Source organism: Culex quinquefasciatus, chromosome 3, assembly GCF_015732765.1.
Source record: "Culex quinquefasciatus strain JHB chromosome 3, VPISU_Cqui_1.0_pri_paternal, whole genome shotgun sequence".
NCBI classification, from domain to species: domain Eukaryota; kingdom Metazoa; phylum Arthropoda; class Insecta; order Diptera; family Culicidae; genus Culex; species Culex quinquefasciatus.
Genome location: NC_051863.1, coordinates 100,039,096 through 100,066,184, shown reverse-complemented (window position 1 = coordinate 100,066,184; position 27,089 = coordinate 100,039,096). Strand labels below are relative to the sequence as shown.

General features: G+C 45.0%; 2 protein-coding genes and 1 pseudogene across 3 annotated transcripts in view; all 3 read right to left on the bottom strand.

The window, feature by feature from the left end:
• LOC119770641 (protein lifeguard 1-like) overlaps nt 1–27,089 on the bottom strand; it is an 84,213-nt gene that overhangs the window by 45,967 nt on the left and 11,157 nt on the right. The gene's annotated exons all lie outside the window — the stretch shown is intronic.
• Nucleotides 3,283–5,240, bottom strand: LOC6054706 (annotated as a pseudogene).
• On the bottom strand, nt 18,416–19,159 carry LOC119769149. The gene has a single exon (XM_038261053.1). The coding sequence runs from the start codon at nt 19,157–19,159 to the stop codon at nt 18,416–18,418; it is 744 nt and encodes a 247-aa protein (XP_038116981.1).

Below are 27,089 nucleotides of genomic sequence, written 5' to 3'. Positions count from 1 at the left end.
CTGTACACACAAAAAAATATTACTGTAATGACAAAAATATTTTACTCTTGAATTAAAAAGTGGGTAAAATTTGCTAAATTAAAAGATTTTTTCTTGTTTTAAAAACGAAAACTTTTACTGCTGAAGTTTTTGAAAATCTCACTACCAACTGATTTAAAAGTGTTAACTTTTAACACGACTGGATAATTTCTTTCATTTTGTGGTTCTCGTATAACCGTGTTCCTAAGTCCCAAATGTAAACAAACTTTTTGGTAGTTCCGGTGGTGATTCCACGACGCGAAATCGAACGCGGCCGCAGCCAGAACACGGACGAGAATACCTTCGTGAGCCAAAGCGGCAGCAGCGGAACGCCTTCGAAGGTGGCTGGTGCGGGGCAGGACGAGGTCTGGGTGCTGAATAGTGGTTCGTAAAACGGCCTCAATTTTGAACTGTCAAAGTGGAACCAATTTACTGTTCGCCAAAAGTAGAGAGTATTGTTATCGATCATTAAAAAATGTTTTTTTTTTTTCTTGCAAGAATGAAAGATTAGTGGCTTTTGAGGACCTGGAGTTGATGTCAAAAAAGTTGAAGGCGAGATCGTCATTTTTTATAATTATGAATGAAAGTTGTATATGGAGTAGATGCAGTTGTATCCATCCAGAAACTGTTTTTATTGTTTGATTCCGTTTGAAAACCAACTGGTTTAGTGAAATCTTTTCTGTTTGTTGGATTAGCTTCGCTAGAATTAGCGATGTTTTTTCGTTGGACCAGGAAGAGCTGCAAATCAGCAAGGGAATTTATCTGCAACATCGCTGAATGGCACTCTAGCTGCAGTTCTTCGTCACCCGTAAAAAATAAAAACATCTTCTAACCGATCAAAACTTGAAAACACACCATTTTCCAGCAAAAAATGTCAAAAACTAGACAAAATAAAACACATACTACTGATAAGAAAACAGCTCATTTAACAGTAAGAAAAAAGTCATGCTTGTGCTTGAACAGCCTCCTATTTTTAGATGTAAACAAAGTGGGATCATTCGAAAATCACGTTACGCATTCTCTCTATTCATCACCCAGGACGAGGTCGGAGAGTTTAGGGTAAAGTTGGTTTTCGAAAAGGACAAGGCTATAGCTTCCTACAGAACCTGTAGCTGTTTCACAACAGGAATGCATTAGAAGGAATCTTGGATGTTCTGTGGGTTTTGTGATTGATTTTATTTGTTTTTGCAGGACGCCGTTGATGCGGTTGCCGAAGATCACAGGTCGAGATGTGGATTTGCACCGATTGTTTTCGATGGTGGTGACCCGGGGTGGTTGGTTGAAAGTCAATTCCCGCAAGGACTGGGACGAGATTATCGCGGAGATGGCGCTGCAGAAGAGGAAGAGATTGACAACGAGAAGCAGCATAATTGAAGGTAGTCAGCAGCGCTATGTTCCGGAAGTGATGAGGGGACAGTGTGGGTTGTCCTGCGAGTTGTATAAGTATCCCGAGTACGATGAACTGATTTTGTCGTTGTTGACGAACGAGCAAGACATCTCGATCAACGTTTGCATGCTGATGGCCAACGAGAGCAAACAAACGCTAAAGGTGGATTGATGTCCGAAGCTGATTACGGTTCTGTTGGCGCACGGCACCGGAGTTTTCAACCATTTCTCGCTGCGTAACATGTTTGACGAGTATTACGCAAACATCCGGAAGAACAGTTGGTACCGGTTCTGGAAGGACTGCCTGTACGAAAGGCCGCAGGTCCTGGAGCTGTCGTACTTGGATTACTTCCAGAACTTGGAATAAGATCCGAAGAAGTCACCGGTGAGTATTGAGAAAGCGTTCAGTGTCTAGCCAACTTCACTTACTTTCAAACTTTTTCAGCAACTCCTCGTCCGCGAACGCTCGACCCGCGACGGCGCAGCCGAATTAACTTGGACGACGAACTGGCAAAATCTGTATCATTCTCGAAGGAGGACGAAGTGTTGGAAAACGATTCCGGTTCCAAGGGCCTCATCAGCCTCAAGTACCGAATGCGCTTCCATAACCGGAAACTACCCGTTCAGGCGCTTAACTTCCCAGCCGGAAAACGTCGGCTTCCCTTCCCGAATCAACAGCCAATGGCCAACTCCTCCAAGCCTGTCTTGATGAAGGCCGGCAACGAGACCACCCTGTTCTCTACATCGCTGTCGCGCGTCGAAACGTCCGTCCGAAACCGTCCAGCCTGGGGTCTTCGGAAGTGACCGGTGGCGTACCGTAAGAATCGGTACAGCTTGGACTCTGATGTTGGCCAACCTTGGGCAAAAGCGTTAAATACAATGTGAAAATTTTTTTTTTTGCATACTGTTTTGAACTTTTAAAAATAAATATAAAATCAAGCTTATTTTTCTGAAATTATCACTGTAGTATTAAACAAGGGGTAGGACAGAGAGTAATATTGAGAAAGTTTGAATAATTTTGAGTAACATTGAGCCACTCAAAGTTTTTCAATCCTTCCAAACGACGTAACGAATTTTGACACTGACATTTGGCACCAGAGAGAGACGACCGAGACGACTGACTTCGACAGACACAAAACCAACCCCAAATTTTTTTTTGTTTATTTTGGTTTCTGTCAAACCTAACCAACAAATCGACGGAACCGGCACGGTCGGAAACGGCAACGATCCTCCACCGTCGGGGGGAAATCACTAGGACTGTTGTCATGACGCGGGCAGGAAACGATCAAGGTCGAAGAAAACAAGCGGGACTTTGAGCGAAAGGGAGGAGAGCGCTGCTGTGGGTGGTACATAGAGGTAAAACCGGCAGTAAGTGCTTTGGAGGCTTTGGAAAAGGAATCGCCTCGTTGTAGGCAATGTTGGCGAAAAAAGGCCGGTGTTTGTGACGAAGGACAAACGCGCAGCAAAAGCGCAGAAGAAAGGGCAGGAGGAAGTGGCCGCCGAAATCCCAGCTGTGCGACAATCATCCTCCATTACGGTCCTCTCGCATGCTTCCGGCTTGGTCTCAAATCCGCCGCTACCAACTTCGGCAAATCGAATAATAATTGAATAATAATTATTCACTGTTGCTTTGTTTTAGGCCACCTTCATCTACGGTTGGTTCCGGTTTTATTCTTAGCAGCAATTTAAGGCGGCTGCGGAGCAGGAAGGTCAAAGGACAAGGACAACGGGTGGGCCCGTGTAAAAAAAGCATCATCCACCAGCATAGACAGCACCCGCTCTTTCCATACTCATCCTACGGCAGACTGATCCTACCCAAGGCTGATATCATGGATCCTACCCCTTGCAGGACCAGATCCGTATGAAAATACGGCATCTCCCACACGCCGGAATCGAAACAAAAAGTTGTGTTTTGCGCCGAGCAGCTGCGGGACGGCTCTGGATCGTCATCCGGAGGAGTAGGATCTGAAGATGTGTAGGGTGCTGGTGGACATGGTAGAGATCAAGTTCCCCGGACTGTCCCGCGACTACCACAAGCTTGTGAAACCGACAATTAAAATAACACTAAGCAAAAGCAGAAATAAACACTTTTTTATTAGTTTTGTCTGGCTCCTTCGACAATAGCTGATTACTCGCAAGTACCCGAAGGACAAGACCGGATCGACTTCTGGTTCACTCAAGGGAACTGTCCTCGCGGTCGCTAGTATCGAATGTTGTTTGATGGCCTTTTCCGCTACCACAGAGGCTTGGGTGGGACCAGGAAGACGATAGTGTCATCATCAGACTTGATGGACTTTCGATAATCCTCAGTGGACTTGCCGGAACGACGAAAGACCTTCTCCTTGGCATTCCAGCACTGGGTTGTATCCGTTGGAGATCTGACCGGAGTGGTGATTCTTTGAGTCCGGGCACGGCCTCCGGCTTCTTGGTGCATTTCGACGGCTTTGACATCAGCGGTCAGGTTGACCGAGGCGACGGAGTTCGCACCGGTTTACGTTCCCGTACCACCGATTTTGTTGACGTCCTTTAGGGGCAGATGCAGGGGCTTGTCGGTGGGGCGGGTCAGGATGCTCCATAGTCTCAAGCAGGTCCTTGCCGTCAGCCTTGCCATCTTGGTGGACGGTTCCACAAAGCCGTTCGTCTTGATGTAGGAAGATACTTCCTTCTTGATTTCCTCGAAACGAGCATCGTTGTATGGGGCCTTGGTCGATTCCATCTTGCCATCACCTGTTTGACACCGAGGGTGAAGGCGAGCAGGGCATTCTCTCGGGTCCGTTTTTGGAGATAATGGACCGGAAAAGGGCGGTAAATCCGGCCGGCTGAGCCCTGCTAAAGCACTCTGGCACAAGGCTTCTACAAGCGTGCAGGGGGTGCCAGCTATGCCACAAAATCGAGAACTGCTACGTGCCGTAACGCCGGAATCTTTCTCTTGCAAAAACATCCGGATTGAAATCCGGAACAGACAATTCCGCAGCAAATACAATGTCCAATTTTGGGAAGTTGAGCAGTATCTTGCCGTGAAATTATGTTAAACTTGTTTGTAAACTCGCTCGCCTGCCTCGCCTGTCAAAATATGTATATTCAAAAATTCCGTAACCTATTGGAAAATCGTTCAAGAGGGATATTGAGTAACTTTGAGTCACATTGAGTAACTTTGAGAAAATGAGTCACTCAGTTTCTCACTGTCTTACCCCTTGGTATTAAATGTAGTTTTTTCTCGCCATAAAAGGTTTCCTTTCCAATAAAAAGTAAAACACTTTTACCGATACAACGATTTTGTTCCAGAAATGCATGGTAGTATCAAAAACTTTAAAACTTTTAAATTAAAAAGTTTGAACTTTCTACGAATATTCACCAACGCGAACTTTTAATCCAGCGAACGATCTTTTTAAATTTAGAGTATTTTTTCTTTGTGTGTACGAGGTTTAAATCAAAAAAATTATTGTTGAATATAATCAACAAAAAATTGCGTTGAAACAAATCTTGATTTTCTCAATTCCATGAAAGTCTTTTGTTGTTTTGAAAAATAAGTGTTACCAGGAATTATTTCTCTTCACAGACAAAAAGAAATCCACTTGCGCTTTTCTTAGAAAAACATGTATTTCGCGTCCTTTTCGCCCTCACTTCTGGTGGTTCTCAAGGCCTTCTTTGACCAACTAGCACACTTCTTCCTTCCGCCATCTCTCACCCTCTTCCCCCTGCTGCACCCCCGCGCCGCGCCGCTGCCTTATGGCTGGCCACTCCGCGTTCGAAGAACTCCGCACGTTCCAGATACCGGCAGACTTCTGGGCCCCGCCGCCAGTTCTTTCGCGCCGCCACGGCTCGACCGACCACATCGCGGCCTCGTGTCCGCGGCCTCTCGCCGCACGCGCTTGACCCGGGTTCGAGCCGAGTTTTTCCGGTTCCGGAGGTAGAACAAAGCTCCTGGTAGTGCGCGTCGCTACCGGTCCCTTTGGGAACACCGATGACCGCCGTAGATGACCCGAAATGAAAACCGATTGCGCGTTCCGCCGGCGTCACAATCTTCTCCCGACTAAATTTTTTTTTTTATTTGCGTCGACTCGCGCAAAAATTCCCGCAAAGGTGCGTCTAGACGCAAGTACAGGCTGGGACGAACAGGCCGAGCCCGACGGCTGACGGTGGTCCTATCCGAAATAGGGTGGTCCATAAAATTGCGTTTTTCGTCGATTTTCGCAAAAAACACATTTTTCAAAAAATTATATCTCCGGAACGGCCGAACCAATTTTGGAGAGCCACAATTCAAAAGAAAGGTTATTAGTTGGGCTTTTAAGGAAAAAAAGGTTGAGGTCCAAAAAAACTAGCTGAATATTTGAAAAGGTCCTATGAAAATTTCATTTGCCGATTTCAAGGTCTCGGGACCAAAGAGCCCATGTCTGAAAATATTTTTCCCTGATTCCTTGTAATATTTTACATAACATATAAAAAAAATGCGAATATCCATTAACATGTTTCGGAGATATGATTTTTTAAATATAAAAACTGGGTTTTTCGACGCGCCGAGCGCAAAAGCGGGAAAATGACTTGAAAATTTCAGCGATGACTTATACATGTTTGGGTACCAAAATTTTCGTAATTGAAAGACGAAACTTTTGCGAATTGCGAATATCCATTAACACGTTTCGGAGATATAATTTTTTCAACATAAAAACTGGGTTTTCCGACGCACCGCGCGCACACACAAAGAAAAAATACTCTAAATTTAAAAAGATCGTTCGTTGGATTAAAAGTTCGCGTTGGTGAATATTCGTAGAAAGTTCAAACTTTTTAATATAAAAGTTGGAAAGTTTTTGATACCACCATGCACTTCTGGAACAAAATCGTTTTGTCGGTAAAAGTTTTTTACTTTTATTATAAGAAGAAACTTTTTATGGCAACAATAAATAACATTTAATATTACAGTGATGATTTTCGAAAAATGTGATGGATTTTATTTCTATTTTTATTTTTATTTTAATATTAAAACTGCTGCTTATGCTGCTTAACATCGCGGCCTACATTTTGGAGCGCGACAGCGATGTAGAGAACATGGTGGTCTCGTTGCCGGCCATCATCAGGACAGGCTTGGAGGAGTTGGCCATTGGGTGTTAATTCGAGAAGGGAAGTCGACGTTTTCCGACTGGGAATTGAAGCGCCTGAACCGATAGTTCCCGATCACATCGTCCTCCTTCGAGAATGGCACAGATGTTGCCAGTTAATCCGGCCGAAGCTGCGCCGGCGCGAGTTGAGAGTTTGCGGGCGGGAGTTGCTGAAAGAGTTTAAAAGTAAATTAAATTTGCTAGACACTGAACACATTCTCAATACTCACCGGTGACTTCTTCGGTATTCCAGGTAGATGTTCTTGATCAGGTTCGTCGAATATTGCTCCAACCTCTGGAAGTAATCCGAGTACGACAGCTTCAGGACCTGCGGCTTTCGTACAGACGGTTCTTCCAGAACTGGTCTTCCGGATGTTTATGTAATACTCGTCAAACATGTCCCGCACCGAGAAATGGACTGCGAACCCTCAGGATCCCATCCCACACTGTCCCGTCATCACTTCCGGCACATAATGCTGCTGATGGTCGTAAACCGCCGGCTACGAGTGCAACATCCGCGCTGACCACCTCCGATCGCTTCTCGTTGTTTCCCTCTTCCGTCGGATCCTTCTCCTCACCGTTAAAATTAACTTTATCGAATACAACCGGTGCAAATTCACATCCGCATAAACGACGTCCTACAAAAACAAACAAAATCAAACACAAACGCCACCAAACACCCAAGCTTCCTTCTTACCCATTTCGGTCGTGAAACAGCTGCAGATCCGGCAGGAAGCTGGCCTCATCCTTTTGAAAACCAACTTTCCCCTAATCCCCTAACCTTGTTCCGCACCATCCTCTATCGAAGGTATCCGCGTATAAGTCCTGGCTGCGGACGCGTTCTGTTTTGATTGACGTCGTGGACCACCACTCACTAACCACCGGAATCACCTAAACGTTTGTTTACATTTTTGACTTAGACGTACACGGTTTCACGAGAACGACAAAATGAAAAAAAAAAATTACACAGTCGAATTAAAAGTTAAAACTTTTAAATAAGTTAGCAATGAGATTTTCAAAAACTGTAGCAGTAAAAGTTTTCATTTTCAAAACAAGAAAAAAACTTTTAATGTAGCAAATTTTAACCACTTATTAATTCAAAAGTAAGTTACTTTTGTCATTACCATAATATTTTTGTGTGTTATCTCAGTCCCGGGTATTAGGTGGTGATAGCCCTCGCGCTGCTTCCAACGACCCATTTCAGAATGGCAGAGAACCTAGCGGCCCAATTCCGAGGTCGTTGGGCATTGTCCGGCCCCGCCTTAACATAGAAGCAAGCACCAGACGGATCCTTGATCTATCTTAAGACTCCCAATCCCTTCAGGCAAATCAGGGATCAGAGCGTATTTAATATGAGAAGAATACAACATGTTTTATAACCTTCAGATGGCCGACTGGTTAGAGTCCCAGACCATCAATCCAGAGGTGTGAGTTCGAATCTCACCTGATTCAGTTTCGTTTTTGTTCCAATTCCTGATTCCAAAATTTCAAAGGTACCGACCGGGATTTGATCCCTGAACCTTCTGCTTGTGAGGCAGAAGGCGTAACCATTAAGGCACGGAGCCGGTTATGACCTATTATACATGTCTGGGTACCAAAAATTGCGTCTTTCAATTACGAAAAGGAGCAGGGTCGCTAAAAAATCCCTTCACGCGATCAATTAGTGAAGATATACACACACAGTAAGCGCCACTACTCTCAACAAAAACAACGCGTTGCTAGTCCCGCTGTGTAACCAAGAAGGAACTCACACCGAAGCGATTGTTCACAATCACAATCACTGGGTGGATCTCACCCGCTTCGCGTCGTCAAGGGGTTTGTTGATTTGGAACCGCAACGGATCTTGAATCGCGAGCGGAGAGCGATTTCCAAAAATCGACTCTTGTTACAATCCACGATTGTTACAAGAGACGATTCTCGTTATGTAACTGGCAAAAACCTAACCAGAGCATTGAGCATTTATCAGTATAGCGATGTTATATATCAAATAACGGGGAGAATAACTGTGCTTTTATGTTTTACGGTGGACATTAAAAGCAGTGCTCGACGATCGCGAATCCGTCCTAATTCTCGCGAGTTTTTTGTGCCGGTTTGCGGATCAAATCGAGCCACAACAAGAACAATAAAGTGTTTCCCGCGTGGCAAGTACAATACTGTCGTCGTCGCCTTCGTTGCCTTCGTTCTATCGAACTGCGATTGTGTTGTGTGCTGGTATCGTCGTCGTCATGAACGAGCTGGGTGACTACTGGAACGCGGCCATGAAGAAAAGTGTGTGGGAGAAACCGGACGGGTTCCAACCCAAAACGCAGGCGGCGACGGGCATGGAGGTGGAAGACTCCGAAGGAGGAGGAGAGGACGGGGGCGAATTTCGTCCCGTGATCAAGGTTCGGCGCAGGAAGGCTAACGAGGAGATCAACGTCGGCGATGGCCAGGAAGTGGAGAAACTGCTCAACAACAACAAGTTCAGCCCGCTAGCGGAGAAGAGCAACAACAATAACAATGCGAATCCAGCAGCAGAAAAAACCACCCCTGTGGTACCAGCACCCGGCAAGTCGGCCGGGGAAAAGAAGCAGCCGCCGCTGGTGGTGAAAGAAACGAGCTTCGCCCGCCTTGCGAAGGTGATGTCGACATGTGATGTCCAGCCGGAACACGGCACCAAAATTACGTGCTTCTCGAGCGACGACTTCGACACGGTGCAAGCCCACCTGAAGAAGAACAAGGTGCAGTTCTACACGCACGGAAAGCGCAGTGCGAGACCGCACCGGGTAGTAATGCGAGGTCTCCCGAACGCGGAACCGGATTACGTCAAGGAGCTGCTCAAGACGGAACATCAGCTGGACGTCTTGACAGTACACGCTATCAGGTGGAAGCAGCAGCTTCCCGCCATCGATGAGACGCCTTTCATCGTGCTCTTCCCCAAGGGTCACACCAGTCTGAAGGAGTTGAGTAGCAAGGTAAAGAAAGTGGGACCAGTCGTCGTCCGGTGGGTGGCCTACTGGAACAAAGAACCGCACGTGACCCAGTGCAAGAACTGCTTGCAGTTCGGTCACGGAACCAGTAACTGCCATCTCAAGCCCAGGTGCAGCAGCTGTGGGGGTGCCCACAGCACGGAAAAGTGCAAAGCAGAAGAAACGGAAGCCAAGAAGTGTGTCAACTGCTCTGGATCTCACGAGGGTCTGGACCGCAGCTGTCCCAAACGTGCGCAGTTCATCCAGTCGAGGCAGCAGGCGTCCACGCCGAAGCCGCCAGCATGGAAGAAGGACAAACAGACTCCGGCAGGAGCTGCGATTACCGCGGCGGATTTTCCTCCGCTACCTGGAGCGGTGCCGTCCGTTGAACCGGAAAATAAACATCCTCGTCCCGCAGGAAGAAGTCGAGAAGATACTGGCGCCGGCGCCGGTGCAACCCCGAAGGAGCAACAAGGCGAACGGAAGCTGTACAGCGAGTCGGAGCTGTGGGTCATTTACCGAGAATACCGAGTACGCTTGAGGCAGTGCAAGACACCCGAGGAACAGATTGATGTGATCGCACACTTGCTGACACATGGCACGAGCAAATGATCATCTAATTCAGTTACGGTTTTTTTTTCTTTTCTTTTATTATTTTTTGTACTATTGATCCTCGGTCCTAACCTGGTCACAGCACCTAAAAGGACCTAATAAAAATAAGTTATGAACAAAAAAAAACGAGCTGGGTGTAGTGCTGCTTGGAAGTGTGGAAGAAATTTCGACACGCACAGTGGGTCGGAGTGAAAAAAGTGTGCGGCAGAATAAAATCAACAACAAGTTTTTGAAAATTTCAAAGAAATTTTTTTGTGCTAAAGTGGAGTGAATTAAATCAACTAGATCGTACCTGCACCCCCCCCCCACCCCTTTCCTCCACCCCGTTTTTGGGTGACTGTACCCCAGGTTAGGTTAGGTGGCGACCGAATTCTTTCAAACGAATTGCGGGTCCGCGGTCTCGAAGTCGTGGCGCTGCAGGAGGTGTGCTGGACGGGGAAGGATCACCGGGAGTACGGTGACTACACTATGTATTGGAGCGGGGACAGCTTTTATAGTGTTGGGCGAAATGTCGAAGCGCGTGATTGGTTGGTGGCCAGTCAACGACAGAATGTGCCGAGGGGGACGTCACTTCGCGATAACACACTAAAACGCACAAAAACGAGCTCGAAAAGCATCAACGCTACTCATGGTGTCGAGTTTTCACATAACGCCACCTTAAAGCAAGTTATCGCAAGTTAACGCGCGTTAAAGCGAGTTAAAGCGGCCAGCGTCTGCTCGACTTTTGAACCAGGGCAATCTTTCTTGCAACCTTGCCGTCGAGCAGTTTTTGGTCAAGTTTGGCAACTCGGTATTTGTTTTGGTTTTTTTTTTCAAGCAGTTTTGACAGAAAGAAAAAAAAACAAAGCAAACTTTGCAATTTTTTGTCGACGTCCGGAAAAGTTTGCTCCGGTGTGATCGCCGGCTCCACCGTCCCCAGAGCACGGCGCACGTTTTGACGACCGGAAAAGTTAACTTTATTCCCGGTGTGTTGGGTGTGATCGGCGGCTCTAACATCAAGTGGTTAAACAGGACTTTGGCGGAAAATCCTGGCGCAAACTCATGGAGGAATAAAGTTTTCGGGTAATCCCAAGTAACCATCCAGCACTAAATGAAGTCACTGTTCAGCACTAACAGCGCATTTATAGCTGCGGGAAAAAGCTAAAATGTTTTGAAATCTGCACCAAATGCGCTTTTACAGCAGATTTGCAGCTGGTTTTGGACTTTATATTTCTGTTTTACAGCTGAGCCCCTACTGTTGTTGTTCCACCCCTGCAAAATGTCAATAAAAATGGAGAGGCAAAAATGTTGTTGTCCCTTTCTCTATCTCCTCTGCTTCACTCAGTTCTATTTTTGGGTTGTTTACTACTTTGCCGACTCAGCTGATTGAGAGGGGAAGTTGAATTATTTGCTTGAACTCGCGGTGCTGTCGATATGATGCTGTTGTTGCTGATGATGCTGTTGATGTTCGATGAATCTGGAGCCCGTGTCCTCACGGCTATATGATGTATGGATTCCCAGGATGGTTTTTAGAGCTACATAAAGTGTTGTCGCTCAGTAAAATGCACGGACCCTACTTAATATGGACATAAACCAGTCTAATTTTCTCTGTGTATTTTAAAAGACATTTTTCTGTTGATTCTGGATAATTTATTATAATCTAAATACAATCATTTAACAGCCTCCATAACCAAATAACTGTGCCATAATTGCCTAAACCGTTGAATTTCACTTTTTCACCGCACCGAACCACCGCATCTCGCCGTTCCTCGGGATGTTCCCTTCAATCATTACTATCCTGGACAACTGGGAAATGCCCCGAAGCCGGATGTTTCACGAAATTTGCCACAATTCCTCCGTATCCGTAAGTCAGCTGCTGGAGGCCACTGCAACGGTAGTAGGAGAATGCTAGGAGTTCTTTTAACGTTATGAATCTAAAATTAATAAAATTAAACTTACCAACATGATGAAAAGGATTTAATTGCAAACGTTTTTTTCCAATCGTAAAACGAAATTCTCAGCTGACTGCATTTTTCTCCCGCACGATTTGTTTTGGTTTAAAGTATGAGAGAGTAAGCAATATTTTTGGTTTTGTTTGTTGGTGCTCTCTCTTTCGCTCTTACACGGAACAAAATCATGTTGCCAGTTTGATGAAATATTGTGTTGCAGTGTTGCTAGTAGCAGCATCAAATCAGCACTATTCCGACTATTACCAGAGCAGTTGTTTTAAAGCTAATTTGCTATCACCTTAGCTGTTTTATGACTGATTTGCTGGTGAATGCTGTTTAGCAGCTCATTTGTGATTTCTTTTAGTGCTGGATGGTTACTTGGGATGTTTTTTTAGCAGTGTGATTAAGAGATTTTAGATGTGATTTGTATTGTTTTTGTAGGTAGATAATCGACGCGCTTGGATGTGGGGCCATTCCAGTGCCGACGCTCCGCTGACCACTGAAAGGTGCTCCACCACGCTGCGTATATCAAGGGCTATTTATCAACAGCATTTGCCCTGCTTGTTACCTTCCCCCAGTGAATCGCCGAAACGTTTGCCGAGAAGGAGAAGGGCGAATTTGCCCGGGAATCACACAAAAAAATATTACCGTAATGACAAAAGTAACTTATTTTTGATTTAAAAAGTTGCTTGAGGGAAAGTTTTTTTTCTTGTTTAAAATATGAAAACTTTTACTGGTAAAGTTTTTGAAAATCTCCTAACTAACTGATTTAAAAGTCTTAACTTTTGATACGACTGTAGAATTTCTTTCATTTTGACGTTCTCGTGTAACCGTGTACGACTATGTTCCAAATGTAAACAAACACTTTGGTGGGTCCGGTGGTGCTGGTGATTCTAGGCAGCAGCCAGGAATCGGACGCGGAAACCTTCGTGAGCCAAACAGCAGCAGCGGAACGCCTTCGAAGGAGTGTGGTGCGGGTGCGGGACGAGGTGAAGTGCTCAAAAAGGACAAGGCGAGCTTCCTGCAGGAACAGCAGCTGTTCCACGACCGGAATGGGTAAGAAGAAAGCTTGGGTGTTTTGTGGGGCTTGTGATTGATTTTGTTTGTATTTTTTTAGGATGGGAGGTAGGAATGTGGATTCGCACCGGTTGTATTCGGTGGTGGTGGCCCGGGATTGGTGATTGAAGGTCAATTCCCGCGAGGACTGTAACGAGATCATCGAGGAGATGGCGCTGCCGAAGACTTGCGTGAACAACGAGATTGCGTTGAAGTAGATAAACATCCGGTTTTTGGACAAGTACGAGACAGGTGATTTTCACGGTGAGGAGAAGAACAGGAGGACGTCGAGAAGCGGGATAATCGGAGGTAGCCAGAGCGGATGTTGCACTCGGTGCCGGCGGTTTACAACACATGTGAGTAATGAGAATGTGTACAGTGGTTTGCCAACTTCACTTACTTCCATCTCTTTTAGCAAATAACCGTCCACAAATGCTCATCTCGCGACGGCGCAGCTCCAACCGAATGAACCCTGGACAGCGTGCCGAAAAAATCTGTGTCATTCTCGAAGGAGGATGAAGTGCTCGAAATCGAATTCCGTTCCGAGGGCCTCATCAACCCAATCTTCCGGATGCGCTTCCAGAATCGGGAACTCCCCGTTTCATTTTCCAGCCAAGAAACGTCGATCTACAGCCAACTTCTCCAAACCTGTCCTGATGAAGGCCGGCAACGTGACCATCCTGTTCTCTACTTTGCTGTCGCGCGTCGAAACGTCCGTCTGGAACCGTCCAGCTTGGGGTCTTCGGAAGTGACCGGTGGCGTACCCTAAGAATCGGTACAGCTTGGACTCGGATTTTGGCCAGAAGCGTAAAATACAATAACAAAATGTCTTATTTAACATACTGTTTAAAACTTTTAAAAATAAATATAAAATCAAGCCTAGAATCAAGCACATTTTTCTGAAATTAACACTGTTGTATTGAATGTTGTTTATTCTTGCTAAAAAAGGTTTCTTTTCCAATTGAAAGTTAAACACTTTTACCGATACAACGATTTTGTTCCATAAATGCATGGTAGTATCAAAAACTTTCCAACTTTTAAATTGAAAAGTTTGAACTTTCTACGAATATTCACCTACGCGAACTTTTAATCCAACGAGCGATCTTTTTAAATTCAGAGTATTTTTTCTTTGAGTGTGGGAAGGGAATAAACAAGATTCTGGTTGCGCACGGCCGCAGCGCCGGGCCGGTTGAGGTCACCAATGACGGGGCGAAGATTCTGAAGGCGGTCGGCGTAGACGATCAGTTGACATGAGTCGCTTCCAGGACGACGAGGTTGGCGATGGAACGACTTCCGTGACTGTGCTGGTGTCAGAGTTGCTGCGCGAGGCGAAAAAGTTGATCGAGGCCACGCAGGCGGCACGTTCGGCACTGATTGCCGCGGCTCAGAACAATTCGAAGGTTGCGGAAAAGTTCCAAGAGGATTTAATGAACATTGCCTGAACGTTGGTTGTTTGGAGGATTCGTTCATAGACTAATAAAAAACTACTCAGTGGGCTCTGAACCATGACTCAACCTTTTTATGACCCCTCGGCACGGCCGGTTCACTGTCAAACATGACAAATTAAAATGTCAACAACTGGCAGCTCTGACTTTGACATGACATTTCGCGCAATGTTATTGTTTGTGTTTTTGTTTTGTTTTCAACGGAACCAGGATCCGAAAAACCTCAAATCAGCCAAGATCTTTGCCCTGAACCGTCAACTTGGCATTCCGAACCCCAGCGATAACGTCGTCAAACAAGAATTTGTTCCCGAACCAGCTTCACCGATAAAGCATACGACCGCCCCGAGCACCTCCTTCTCTGTCACCGATATAGGCGAACTGTTCTCGGAGGTCAGCACAGTTTGTTCCACTTAGAGGGAGCCCCCAAAAAAGAAGCCCACTTCTTCCCGGAACTGAAACCCACCGAAGTCGCTAAGTCCAAGAATCCTCTTAATGGGTCATGAGGAAGAATTTCTTCTTTTACTTTGGTACAAAGAAAATAAAAACGACGATAATTTTTATCATGCCCTTGAAAGTTTATTTTCAATGGTTGGCTACAACCTTTTTCAACATGATCGAAATTCACTTTTTTTTTGTTCACATAGTTCTTGACAAATTCCTCGCCCTTCCGGATGTTTTTCTTCAGCTTGATAGTAATTAACTATTCTGGGGTTAAATATAAGACGAGCACTTGGAGTCCCTTAGGGGGATTGCTCCATAGGGCGGCACACGTATCTACCCGGAGATTTCTCACACAAAGACATGGATTTCATAATCACGTGAACCACACTGATTTTCAACCAAAGACTAATATTTAGGATTTTAAATGAATAGGACAAACAACAGCTTGATTGAGACCACATTTTTAACTTTTTATTTAGATTTTAAGACTTTCAATAATTTTAAGAACTTTTAGGGGTAATAAATAAAGGGAAAGACGGGGGGATTTGTTTTAATGTGTATTTGTGTACGTTACTTGCATGCATGCGTTTTATCGTTGGGATCCTGATGCTCGGTGGCCGGCTTGTTGCGTCGCTGACTTGGCTGCTGCTGCTGGTCGGGTTCCGGAACAGGAGGGAACGAACGGCGGGTCCGGTTGGACCGCCGAGAGGGCGTCTTCTTCTTGGCTTCGCCCCAGAGGGCCACGTGGTGGTGTCGGCGCGGCCTCAGAAGGAGACCGCCAAAGAACGTGATCGCGGACCCTATTTGTAGCGGAGGGTCGAGTTCGCGGGTCCGGAGGGTGGTGCACGCGCGAAAGGGAGGAAGTGGTCAATCCGAGCGAGGTACCACGAGGGAGTCTTTGACTCGGGGACTGGCCAACAGATTTTTCGTCGTACCACTCGGCACTCCACACCGCGGTGTTTCGTGCGACCAGTCCCGACCACTTCACTTCACTGCAGTTTAGTTCTTGCACCACGCTCGCTCGGATTTGTACGAAAGCGACCGGAGGGACCTAATTCGGTTAGGAATTTTTAACGTGTTGTGGTGTCCTTCTAACCGTCCGTGGTGCCATCACACTCCGATCCGTACTACTTTAGGCTTATTGGTTTTAATTTGTTTGTAGCACTTCACTGTTTCGTAACCAATTTTTAACGTGTAATTTTAATTAGGATTTTTCAATTACACTCGCGAATTTTCTTCCCGTGTCGTGTGGTGACGGACGATCAAGCGGGACGATCACTGGTCTTCACCACTCCGGACCGAAAAAGCAAAAGAGGCCGACACCATCGTCTGCGCCCGTATTTATGCGCCGCCTAGCTGTTCCCTCCAGAACTGTTTCCTGTTTTGCCACAGGGATCGGTGACAGCTCCCAGATACAAAAGGCCTTTTTCCCTAATGTCGACTATTTTTAATTGCATGCTAATGTTGAATAATAAATAAGTAATAAATAACAAATAACAAATAGATAAATAAATAATTTAATAAATAACAAAACTCCTAAATCTGAAAGACACCAACCTGGACGCTCAATAAACATGAAATATTATATGTTCAAAGTGTAAACACAGAACAACAAATACTGCACATTTAAACATTTACTGACAATATTTTACAATCTTCCTTTTATCAAGCTGGTTTGGTGTGGTTCGAGTATGATTTTATTGAAACCGATTTTCAAAAGGTTACAATCTTCCCGGAGTCGGGGTAAAAAAATGACAAAGTTATTTTTTTGTTATCCTAGGCACATACACATCTAGACATTGCTCGAGTCCTTAGCTTCAGCCAAATCATTGATTTAGTTAAAGTGATTGGTACCATTGAAGGAAAGCTCTGCTCCACTAAATCATTGTGATTTGTCAGAATTAAGGACCACCACTCATTAAGGAGTAAAGTAAAGTCAGGGGCAATATTTTAATGATTTGATTTTTTTTTAAATTTGTTATTCTAGGCACATACACATCCAGACATTACTCGGATCCTTAGCTTCAGCTAAATCATGGATTTAGTTAAAGTGATTGGTACCATTGAAGGAAAGCTCTTCTCCACTAAACCCTTGTGATTTTTCAAAATTAAGGACCACCACTCCTTAATGAGTAAAGTAAACGCAGGTGTAAATGTTTTATGTTTTGACGATAGACAACATCGAAAACATACCAATCTTGTAATTGATCCTTCCAGAATCAACACAGTTCATCAACCAACAACATGAAATACAAAAGCAAACAACTATTGTCAACTGGTCACTCGAAGAGGATCAGAACCCTTTGTTAACCGTTCCCATTTTGGGGTATCAGAACAATCTCAAATGTAGCTAACCATCTCCATCGCAAAGTGAAATCAAAACCACGAACTATCGTGTCAGTTTGACTAATTTATTAGAATCTAGACCTTAACCTAATCATAGATCTGAGATCAAACAAATGTAGCATCTCATTTGAACAACAACGTCACAAGAATATTCTTGGACCAGAATTATTAACTCTATTTCTACCATTCATGATCTTCATTCATTAGTCACTCATCCATTCATTCATTTCCTCTTTATTCATTCAAAAACATTCATTCACTCATTCATTTTAATAAAGCTAAATTATAGTAGGCGATATCATACCTCTATTAATAAACCATCACTTGAAGACTGAACGTACGAAGTCTCAGTGATTTAATTAACTAAATTGTGAATTGAACTTCTCACATGCATTTAACAAATTTTCATGATAATTATCTAGAAAAAAACTGGAAATGCACAGAGAGTATCAATCACATTGAGAGTGTAACTAGTCGACATAAAAGTGGCTGCGTGCGTGCTCGTCAGCACACCCCTGCGGGCTCCGCACCACTTTACTGAACTGTCAAACTGTCACTTTGAACCTTGCGATGACGATGGCTAATCAAAACAATACAAAATTGAGTTGCACGAGGTGACACAGGTGAGTAGGTTGCTGCTAATTTCGCGATTTTTCTGTCTTCCAGGTGAATTCATGCTGCGCACCTGAGTAGAATGCGGCGGCTGATGACTTTCTGAAACGAAACGAAACTATTGGCACTACGCCCCCCGGGGCATGGCCTTCCTCTAACATGGGATTTCTGCTCCAGCGCCTCTGACGAGACAGGAGAAACCGGGACCGACGTTTTACTTCACCATCCGATAGAAGCTCAGTGGATAAGGCGGGAATCGAACCCGCGTCTCATAGCATCATCGGGATCGGCAGCCGAAGCCGCTACCCCTGCGCCACGAGACCCACGATTTTCTGGGCGATGCTGAATCTGGCGATGTGCGGATTGGGCGAAATCGACCGACGAGGAGTCACCGAAGCGGACTTCAACTCGTGGCCACCTTTTTGGACGATGACGTGTGCTGGAAATAAAGCGATTTTACGACGATTGCGTGTTTTTGCTGTTTGCTGGTGACGACCTGATGGAGGGAATTTGCGACAACATTGTGTTTATCCGGGTTTCAGGTGTGCGGCTGGCCAAATCCCAAGATTCTTGCCGTTGAGATCTTGCAGCTCGTAGGACGAAGAACCGTGTTTGGCCTTTATTCGGCAGGGAAGAAACTGGGGGCCGTACTTCGCGTTGTACCTTTCCGCGGCATTTGACTGCTTCATATTTCGAAGGTAAACAAGCTGGCCGTCAACAAACGATTTTGCGAACTGACGGTGGCGAAGATTGTATGTGTTGCGGGATGTTTCGTGTGCTTTTTCGAGGTTCTTCACGACGATCCGGTAGATCTCCTGAAACCTTTCCTTCCTACGTTCCTCCAGCTGCTCGGCAGTGAGATTTTCGCCGTGTCGTGACAACTTATGGTCGGTTCCGACTTCAGACATCTCGTGCCCGCGCGTTATGAAAAACGGGGTGAATCCGGTCGATCCGTGGACGCTAGTGTTGAGAATCATCTCGATTTCAACCGCGCGAGTGTCCCACATCCGCTGGTCATCCTTGCAGTAGGTTCTGATGGCGGCGTTGACCGTGCGGTTTACCCTCTCGACAGGATTAGCCTGTGAGTGGTAACGCGAGTTGAGCCAGTGCGTAACTTTGAAGTGGTCGATGAAATCCTTGAACTCCTTGGACAAGAAGCAAGAAGCGTTGTCCGTGATCACGATCTCGGGCACAGAGTTCCGGAAGAACCACTGCTCCTTGAGCATCGAGACGAGGGACGAACTGCTGATGCTTCGCACGGGTTGGATCATGACCACTTCGAGAAGTAGTCAGACACGACCAGCATGTGCTGGTTTCCGCGGCGACTGCGGGGGAGGGGACCGACGTAGTCGATCGATACGATCTGCCAGGGTCTTGTGGCTACCCTCATTTTGCCCATTTCTGGTGCCACCGGAACTGATGCTGCTTTTACTTCCTTGCAGGTACCGCACTGCTGCACGTAATGACGGATTTCGACGGTCATCTTCGGCCAGTAGTACCGCTGCCGGATGCGCGCCAGCGTCTTGTCGTAACCTGGATGGAAACAAGAGTCGTGACACTGCTGTAGAATCGCTGGGATCTCGGACTGTCGAGGAATAACCTTCCACTCGAACTGGGAATCGTACGGGCCGTCCTGCACAGTGACGAATTTCAACAGCTGATCGTTCTCGACGCGGAAATCAACGTAGTCGTCGGGGTTGGCCAACACCTTAGCCTTCATGGTCGCGTACCAGGACGAGGCTGGCTCATCCACCTGCTCAACGGCTCGAGACAAGGCGTCCGGGACAACATTCTCCTTACCCTTCCGGTGAAGAATGGTCATGTGGTAGCCCTGGAGGTCCAACGCCCATCGGCTACACCGAGAACCAACCTTCCACTTCGTCATCATGATGTGAGTGAGCGCCGAGGAGTCGGTGATCAACGTGAAATGGTAACCTTCAACGTAGCCGCGGAATGCCTCGATCGCCAGGAGAGCTGCGAGCGCTTCCTTTTCGGCAGCGTGGTAGTTCCGTTCGGCCGTGGTCAGCTTGTGAGAGAAGTACGAGATGACTCGCTCGCCTTCGTCGTGTTGCTGAGTAAGAACTCCGGCAACGGCCACGTCGCTAGCGTCGGTTTGGATCACGAACTCCTTGGTGAAGTCGGGACTTCCAAGGATCGGCGACGAAATCAGCAGCTCCTTGATGTGGCAGAAGGCTTCCTCGGCGGCTTCGTTCCACTGGATCGTTTTTGACTTCGTCTGCAGCAGGTCCGTCAGGGCAGCCGTCACTCCGCTGAAGTCCGAGATGAACCTTCTGTAGTAGTTGGCCATCCCAAGGAACCGACGGAGCTTTGTGATAGTCGTAGGTCTCTCGTACTCGACAATCGGACGTGTCTTTTCCGGGTTGGCCCTGAGACCGGACGTGCTCAGCAGATATCCCAAGAACGGAATCTCCGCTACGCCGAATTTGGACTTCGCCAGGTTGATGCTGAGGTTGGCTGCTGTCAGACGCCGCGCGATTTCTTCTAGAAGCTGCACGTGATGTTCGAAGGTTTCTGTGACGACGACAATGTCGTCCAGGTAAACAAAAACATTGGGTTCCAGCTCACCGTGGCCAAGAACGTTGTCCATCAATCTGGCGAGACTTGCCGGACTGTTAACAAGCCCGAACGGCATACGACGGTACTGGAACAGCCCTTTTCCTTGAACGCTGAACGCGGTGTACTTCCGGGATTCTTCTGCGAGAGGAACCTGCAGGAAGGCTTCGGACAGATCGATTGTGGACAAGTAGTTGGCCTTGAGAAGCTGGCCCAGGATGCGACCAGGGTGCGGCAACGGGTACGCATCACGCACAGTTCTCTCATTGATCTTGCGAGCGTCCAAACAGAGCCGAACCTTGTTGGGTTTGATAACCGGAACGCAGTTCAGGGACCAATCCGAGTTGCTTCTCTCCAAGATGCCGGTGTCCAGCAGCCGCTGTAACTCGATAGCAACCAGCTCTTGCGTCTTCGGGGACATGGTGTAGGGGAATTGCCGGACAGGTGGTTTGTTTTTCCACTCATCGGCCAACACGATTCGGTGTTCGGCGAGCGGCGTAATCGTCAGCTGGCCTTCGCACGCGGGAATGAACTTCTTCTTGATGTTTTCGATCACCTGCTCCTCCTCCTCCGTCAGAATTGAACCCGTGGGTGGGGGTTCGATCGTCGTGACCATCTGGGGATCGTTCTCAAAGTTGGTCTCGTTCACCGTAGGGTGGATCCGGTATTTACGCCAGAAATCCATACCGCAGATGCAATCAACTGAGAGGTTGGCCACAACCAGCGTGGTCACGACTTTCGTGGACCCGCGGAAGTCGAACGGAATTGGAATTTGACCTAGAACCTCGAGCTCATCGCCGCTGGCAGAACGAAGCGTGATAGGTTTTGATAATTTTTGAATTTTGTTATTTTTGAATAATTTGAAAAGTTTTTCGCTAATAAGGGTGTGATTACTGCCACTGTCCAAAAGGGCGTGAATTTGAATTTCATATAATTTAATATTTACATAAGGACGATTATCGTTACGAAAAGGATAGGTGATTTGACAAATTTCAGCAGAGGATTCGTAATCTTGCTGGTTCGCGGGCTCCCAGAATTCTGGAGGGTCACGCAAAACAGTTCTACGAACGGCGGTTTTGGTTCGCAGCGTTCGCGTTTTTTAAACAATATGGGCAATGTTCCGCCGGAAATCCGCGCAGGCCACAGTTGCCACAGAAAAGTGCACGTTGCTGGCGACACATGACAAAGTGATGACCAGCTCGACCACAATTAAAACACGAATTTTCAGGAGGAGGAGCGTGAGCATTCACCAAGTCGTCCAGGGTCATCGTCGGTCTGGGCGGTTGGCCGGATTGACCATTATGGTTTCCCTGGGGTCTCTGGGTGTTACTTCCGGATGGACCAGCTTGTTGTTGTTGTGGAGTAGATGTAGAAGTGCGCTGCTGGTTCCTGTTGTTCTGGTTCTGAGGTGGACGTGCAGGTTGACCTACGGCATTGACGGTTTCCCCAGCTGATTCTTTCTGCTTCTTCTTGTTGGAAACCAAACACCTTGTTGTAGGCTGGGAAGCTGTGTGCGTCCAGCATGCGTGCGGCGTTCACCAGTATGTTCAGGGTTTGTTTGGGGACGAAAGTGAGCTGCTTCTTGTAGTCGGTTCGCATGTTCTGCTTCAGAATTTGAATCTTCTCGAACTCCGGGAGTTGGTATTGCATCGAACGGAACATGCTCTCGACTTCGTTGTGGTAGTCGTGGAAGGACTCGTTTTTTTGCTGTTTGCGCCCGTAGATCTTAATCCGCATCAGGGCGTCCAAGTCAGGGTGCATGTACGTCCTACGCAGCTCAAAGACGAGATGATCCCAGTTCATGAGACGACCAAACGAGCATTCGGTCATGTACCATTTCAGGGCTGATCCGGTGAACAAGTGAATGGCCGAATCGAACAGCTCCTGGCTCGACACATGTTCAGCACGAGCATGGCCATAAACGGTTTCTAAAAACTCGTTCAACCTCAGACCTTGGTCGTCTCCACTGTACTTGGGGATGTCCCATCTTGAGACCGGTAGAGAACGACGGTTGTTGTACTGATTGGGATATTTGGGAAGAGGATTATGTTGTTGTGGATTTCGTGGGGGTGGGTTGTTATGCTGGTTGGGATAATTGTTGTTATTTGGCTGTGGATTTCTTGAATTGATAATTCCAGTGTGGCCATTATTATTGTTTTTATTGAAGGGGTATTGTGGGGGTGGAGGATATTGTTGATTTTGTGGGGGGTAACCAAAAGGGTAATTGTTGGGGTTATTGTTGTTTCCGTAAGGGATGTTGTTTTGAAAACTCGAAAAGGAGTTGTTGAAATCGAAATGAGAATGCTCACTAGGAGGTGGAATAGGATCGGGATTGGGATTAGGATTAGGATTGACATCTTCGTTTTGACGGTCACGATTTGAGGAAAACGTCACTTTTGGAGTTTGTGTTCCCATCTCGCGCACTGGAACTTCAAACGCCAACTGCCCTTCCAAATGCGCAATTCTCGCTTGTAGATCGTGCATGTAATCCAGATCGTCTTGTGTAAACAAGGATCCCACCTCTTTCAATGGGATCGGTACAGGAGGATTTGGTACGGTTGGGGGCTCTGGTTCTTGTGGTGGTTCTTCGTAGAACGCGTACAGCAGAGAAGTCAACTCCACCACCATGTTCTGCAGCGAGCCATGAAGATTTGGCCGATTTGGCGACCCTCGCGACACACGTAAGACTGCAACCAAACTTATCCCGAGGTGAATAAGTCGGTCTTGAACTATGTTTCGCCGTTCCTCGTCTACATCAGGTGTCATCAATGTCTTCAGCAGCTCGTATCTGTCCGTACACGTGGCGATTTCGTCCTCTGGAGGTCCTATCACGTAACGAAGACCGATCTCCGCCTCGCCAGACTGCTCCTGTGCCAACCTGTTCTTCAGCATCTCTCGTCGTTGATCATTTGTGAGATGTTGGTTCAAAATGACTTTTCTAGCTTTCAGTTCATTCAAAACTTCATCGTCGGCTAAGTTTTCCACTCTCATGCGATGATACCACCCACCCAAAAGCGTACAGGCATCATCAAAAGTGAATGAATTAGCCATGATTTAAATGAATGAATGACAAATTTAAATTTTTGTTTCACGAAAATACAAATGTGAAAATAATTCGTGTAGGCATGCACAATTATTAATAAATGCTACCTAAATAAATATTGGTGTGAATAAATAAATAAATAACATTGAAGAATAAATAAGCGACAAATGAATCGATCATGCAAATAAATTAACAACAAAATTGAACAAATAATTCAAGATCAATACAAAAGTACAAAATTTGACTTGAAAAATCACAAAATTGAACTATTTTCAGTACGGTCGAGAAACTAATTCTTACGGACTGTTACTGATTCATGTTCACACTTCACGATTGAAACAGAAAGCTTAATTTGAGGTTTTTATCATCATGTACGACCGAGTTTGCTTGGGAGATCATGTTGTTGACTTTCTGCCTCGTAGGTTTCATCTGCTGACCTTGATTTTATTGAAATAAATTACATTTATTGAAATTCTCCGGGAGACCGTTAAAAGGAATTTTCTTCTGGTCTATGGAAGAAAATTACTTTTTTGAAAAATTTTGCGTTGGGCGCCAATTGATAGTAATTAACTATTCTGGGGTTAGATATGAGATGAGCACATGGAGTCTCTTAGGGGGATTGCTCCATAGGGCGGCACACGTATCTACCCGGAGATTTCTCACACAAAGACAAACATTTCATACTCACGTGAACCACACTAATTTTCAACCAAAGACTAATATTTAGGATTTTAAATAAATAGGACAAACACAGCTTGATTGAGACCACATTTTTAACTTTTTATTTAGATTTTAAGACTTTCAATAATTTTAAGAACTTTTAGGGGTAATAAATAAAGGGAAAGACGGGGGGATTTGTTTTAATGTGTATTTGTGTACGTTACTTGCATGCATGCGTTTTATCGTTGGGATCCTGATGCTCGGTGGCCGGCTTGTTGCGTCGCTGACTTGGCTGCTGCTGCTGGTCGGGTTCCGGAACAGGAGGGAACGAACGGCGGGTCCGGTTGGACCGCCGAGAGGGCGTCTTCTTCTTGGCTTCGCCCCAGAGGGCCACGTGGTGGTGTCGGCGCGGCCTCAGAAGGAGACCGCCAAAGAACGTGATCGCGGACCCTATTTGTAGCGGAGGGTCGAATTCGCGGGTCCGGAGGGTGGTGCACGCGCGAAAGGGGGGGGGGAAGTGGTCGATCCGAGCGAGGTACCACTGGGGGAGTCTTTGACTCGGGGGCTGGCCAACAGATTCGACGTTGTACCACTCGGCACTCAGCACCGCAGTGCTTCGTGCGGCCAGTCCCGACCACTTCACTTCACTTCACTGCAGGTTCTGTCTTTGCACCACGCTCGCTCGGATCCGTACGAGATGACCGGAGGGACCTAACTCGGTTAGGAATTTTTAACGTGTTGTGGTGTCCTTCTAACCGTCCGTGGTGCCGTCACACTCCGATCCGTACTTTTAGGCTAGTTGATTTTAATTTGTCGTGGCACTTCACTGTTTTGTAATCAACGTTTTTTGTGTAAATTTTAATTAGATTTTTCAAATTCACACGCGAACTATTCTTCCCGTGTCGTGTGGTGACGGACGATCAAGCGGGGCGATCACTGGTCTTCACCACTCCGGACCGAAAAAGCAAAAGAGGCCGACACCATCGTCTGCGCCCGTATTTATGCGCCGCCTAGCTGTTCCCTCCATAACTGTTTCCTGTTTTGCCACAGGGATCGGTGACAGCTCGATGACACTGACGTACGGGGTGATGATGATGTTCGCAGGGGTGGGGATAACAAAATTCATATGGGTTGGTGTCTCAGATGCAAAAGGCCTTTTTTCCCTAATGTCGACTATTTTTAATTGCATGCTAATGTTGAATAATAAATAAGTAATAAATAACAAATAACAAATAGATAAATAAATAATTTAATAAATAACAAAACTCCTAAATCTGAAAGACACCAACCTGGACGCTCAATAAACATGAAATATTATATGTTCAAAGTGTAAACACAGAACAACAAATACTGCACATTTAAACATTTACTGACAATATTTTACAATCTTCCTTTTATCAAGCTGGTTTGGTGTGGTTCGAGTATGATTTTATTGAAACCGATTTTCAAAAGGTTACAATCTTCCCGGAGTCGGGGTAAAAAAAAATGACAAAGTTATTTTTTTTTTGTTATCCTAGGCACATACACATCTAGACATTGCTCGAGTCCTTAGCTTCAGCCAAATCATTGATTTAGTTAAAGTGATTGGTACCATTGAAGGAAAGCTCTTCTCCACTAAACCCTTGTGATTTTTCAGAATTAAGGACCACCACTCCTTAATGAGTAAAGTAAACGCAGGTGTAAATGTTTTATGTTTTCACGATAGACAACATCGAAAACATACCAATCTTGTAATTGATCCTTCCAGATTCAACACAGTTCATCAACCAATAACATGAAATCTAAAAGCAAACAACTATTGTCAACTGGTCACTCGAAGAGGATCAGAACCCTTTGTTAACCGTTCCCATTTTGGGGTATCAGAACAATCTCAAATGTAGCTAACCATCTCCATCGCAAAGTGAAATCAAAAACCACGATAGTCATTTTGACTAATTTATTAGAATCTAGACTTTAACTTAATCATAGATCTGAGATCAACTTTTGCTTGGGTAGCGCGTTCCAGGACTTTTTCTGCAATATTGTACACAGTTGAGTGGATTTACTCAAATTGGGTATTAAAGTTTTTTTTTAATTATTTAAAAAAAGGGATTGACAAAAATAATAATTGAAAGAAGTTTACCTCTAGAACGGGGACTTATTTTTTATGCAACTCAACATTTTATTTAAAAGATGCTTATGCTTAGGTAGAAATTATACATTAGAAACAATTCAAAACTTTTACATAAGGTAAAAAATAGAAATGAGAGTTGCAGGTACGTTCAACAAATATAATTTAAAAAAAGGACAAACAAAGGTTTAATATAGAAGGGATCATAAATACATGTTTTGATAGCAGACAATTTGAAGGATTTTTTATTCAGGATAACATAAATAAATTATGGATGTCACATGGAAGAACAACGGTGACGCAGCAAAGTTGAAAAAAATATTAGAAAGTAAATGAATCACAAACACATAAATTTAGAAACTCGGAAATTAAGAAAATCATAAATAAAAATATAAAAAAAACCAATATTTTTTTTTTAAATTGAGAAGCTCAAAAAATTAAATCAGGTACATATTTGAGATATTTAAAATGCAAATATTTATCTTAGAAAAAATAAATAAATCACATATTCAAAGCATAAAAAAATTAAGTAATTCAAAATGTTAAAAATTAAAAAAAGCTTAATTTCAAAAAATCAAAATAAAAAAAAAAAAAGGTTGAAAATATAAAAGTTCAGACTTGAGGTATTTTGAATTGAAAATAAAAAAACAATCTAAATTTTATATATTTAATAGAACATCAAAAATTCAAATTCTACAGTTAAAAAATTAAAAAAAAATGTATAATTTTTGAAAAAAGTAAAATTTAAAAATTTTGTAAATCAAAAAATCAAAAACTGAATTATAAAAAATAGATAGTTTGTACTCTATTACCC

Coding starts and splice junctions, on each gene's coding strand:
- LOC119769149 (XM_038261053.1), bottom strand. CDS start 19,159: ATGATCCAACCCGTGCGAAGCATCAGCAGTTCGTCCCTCGTCTCGATG.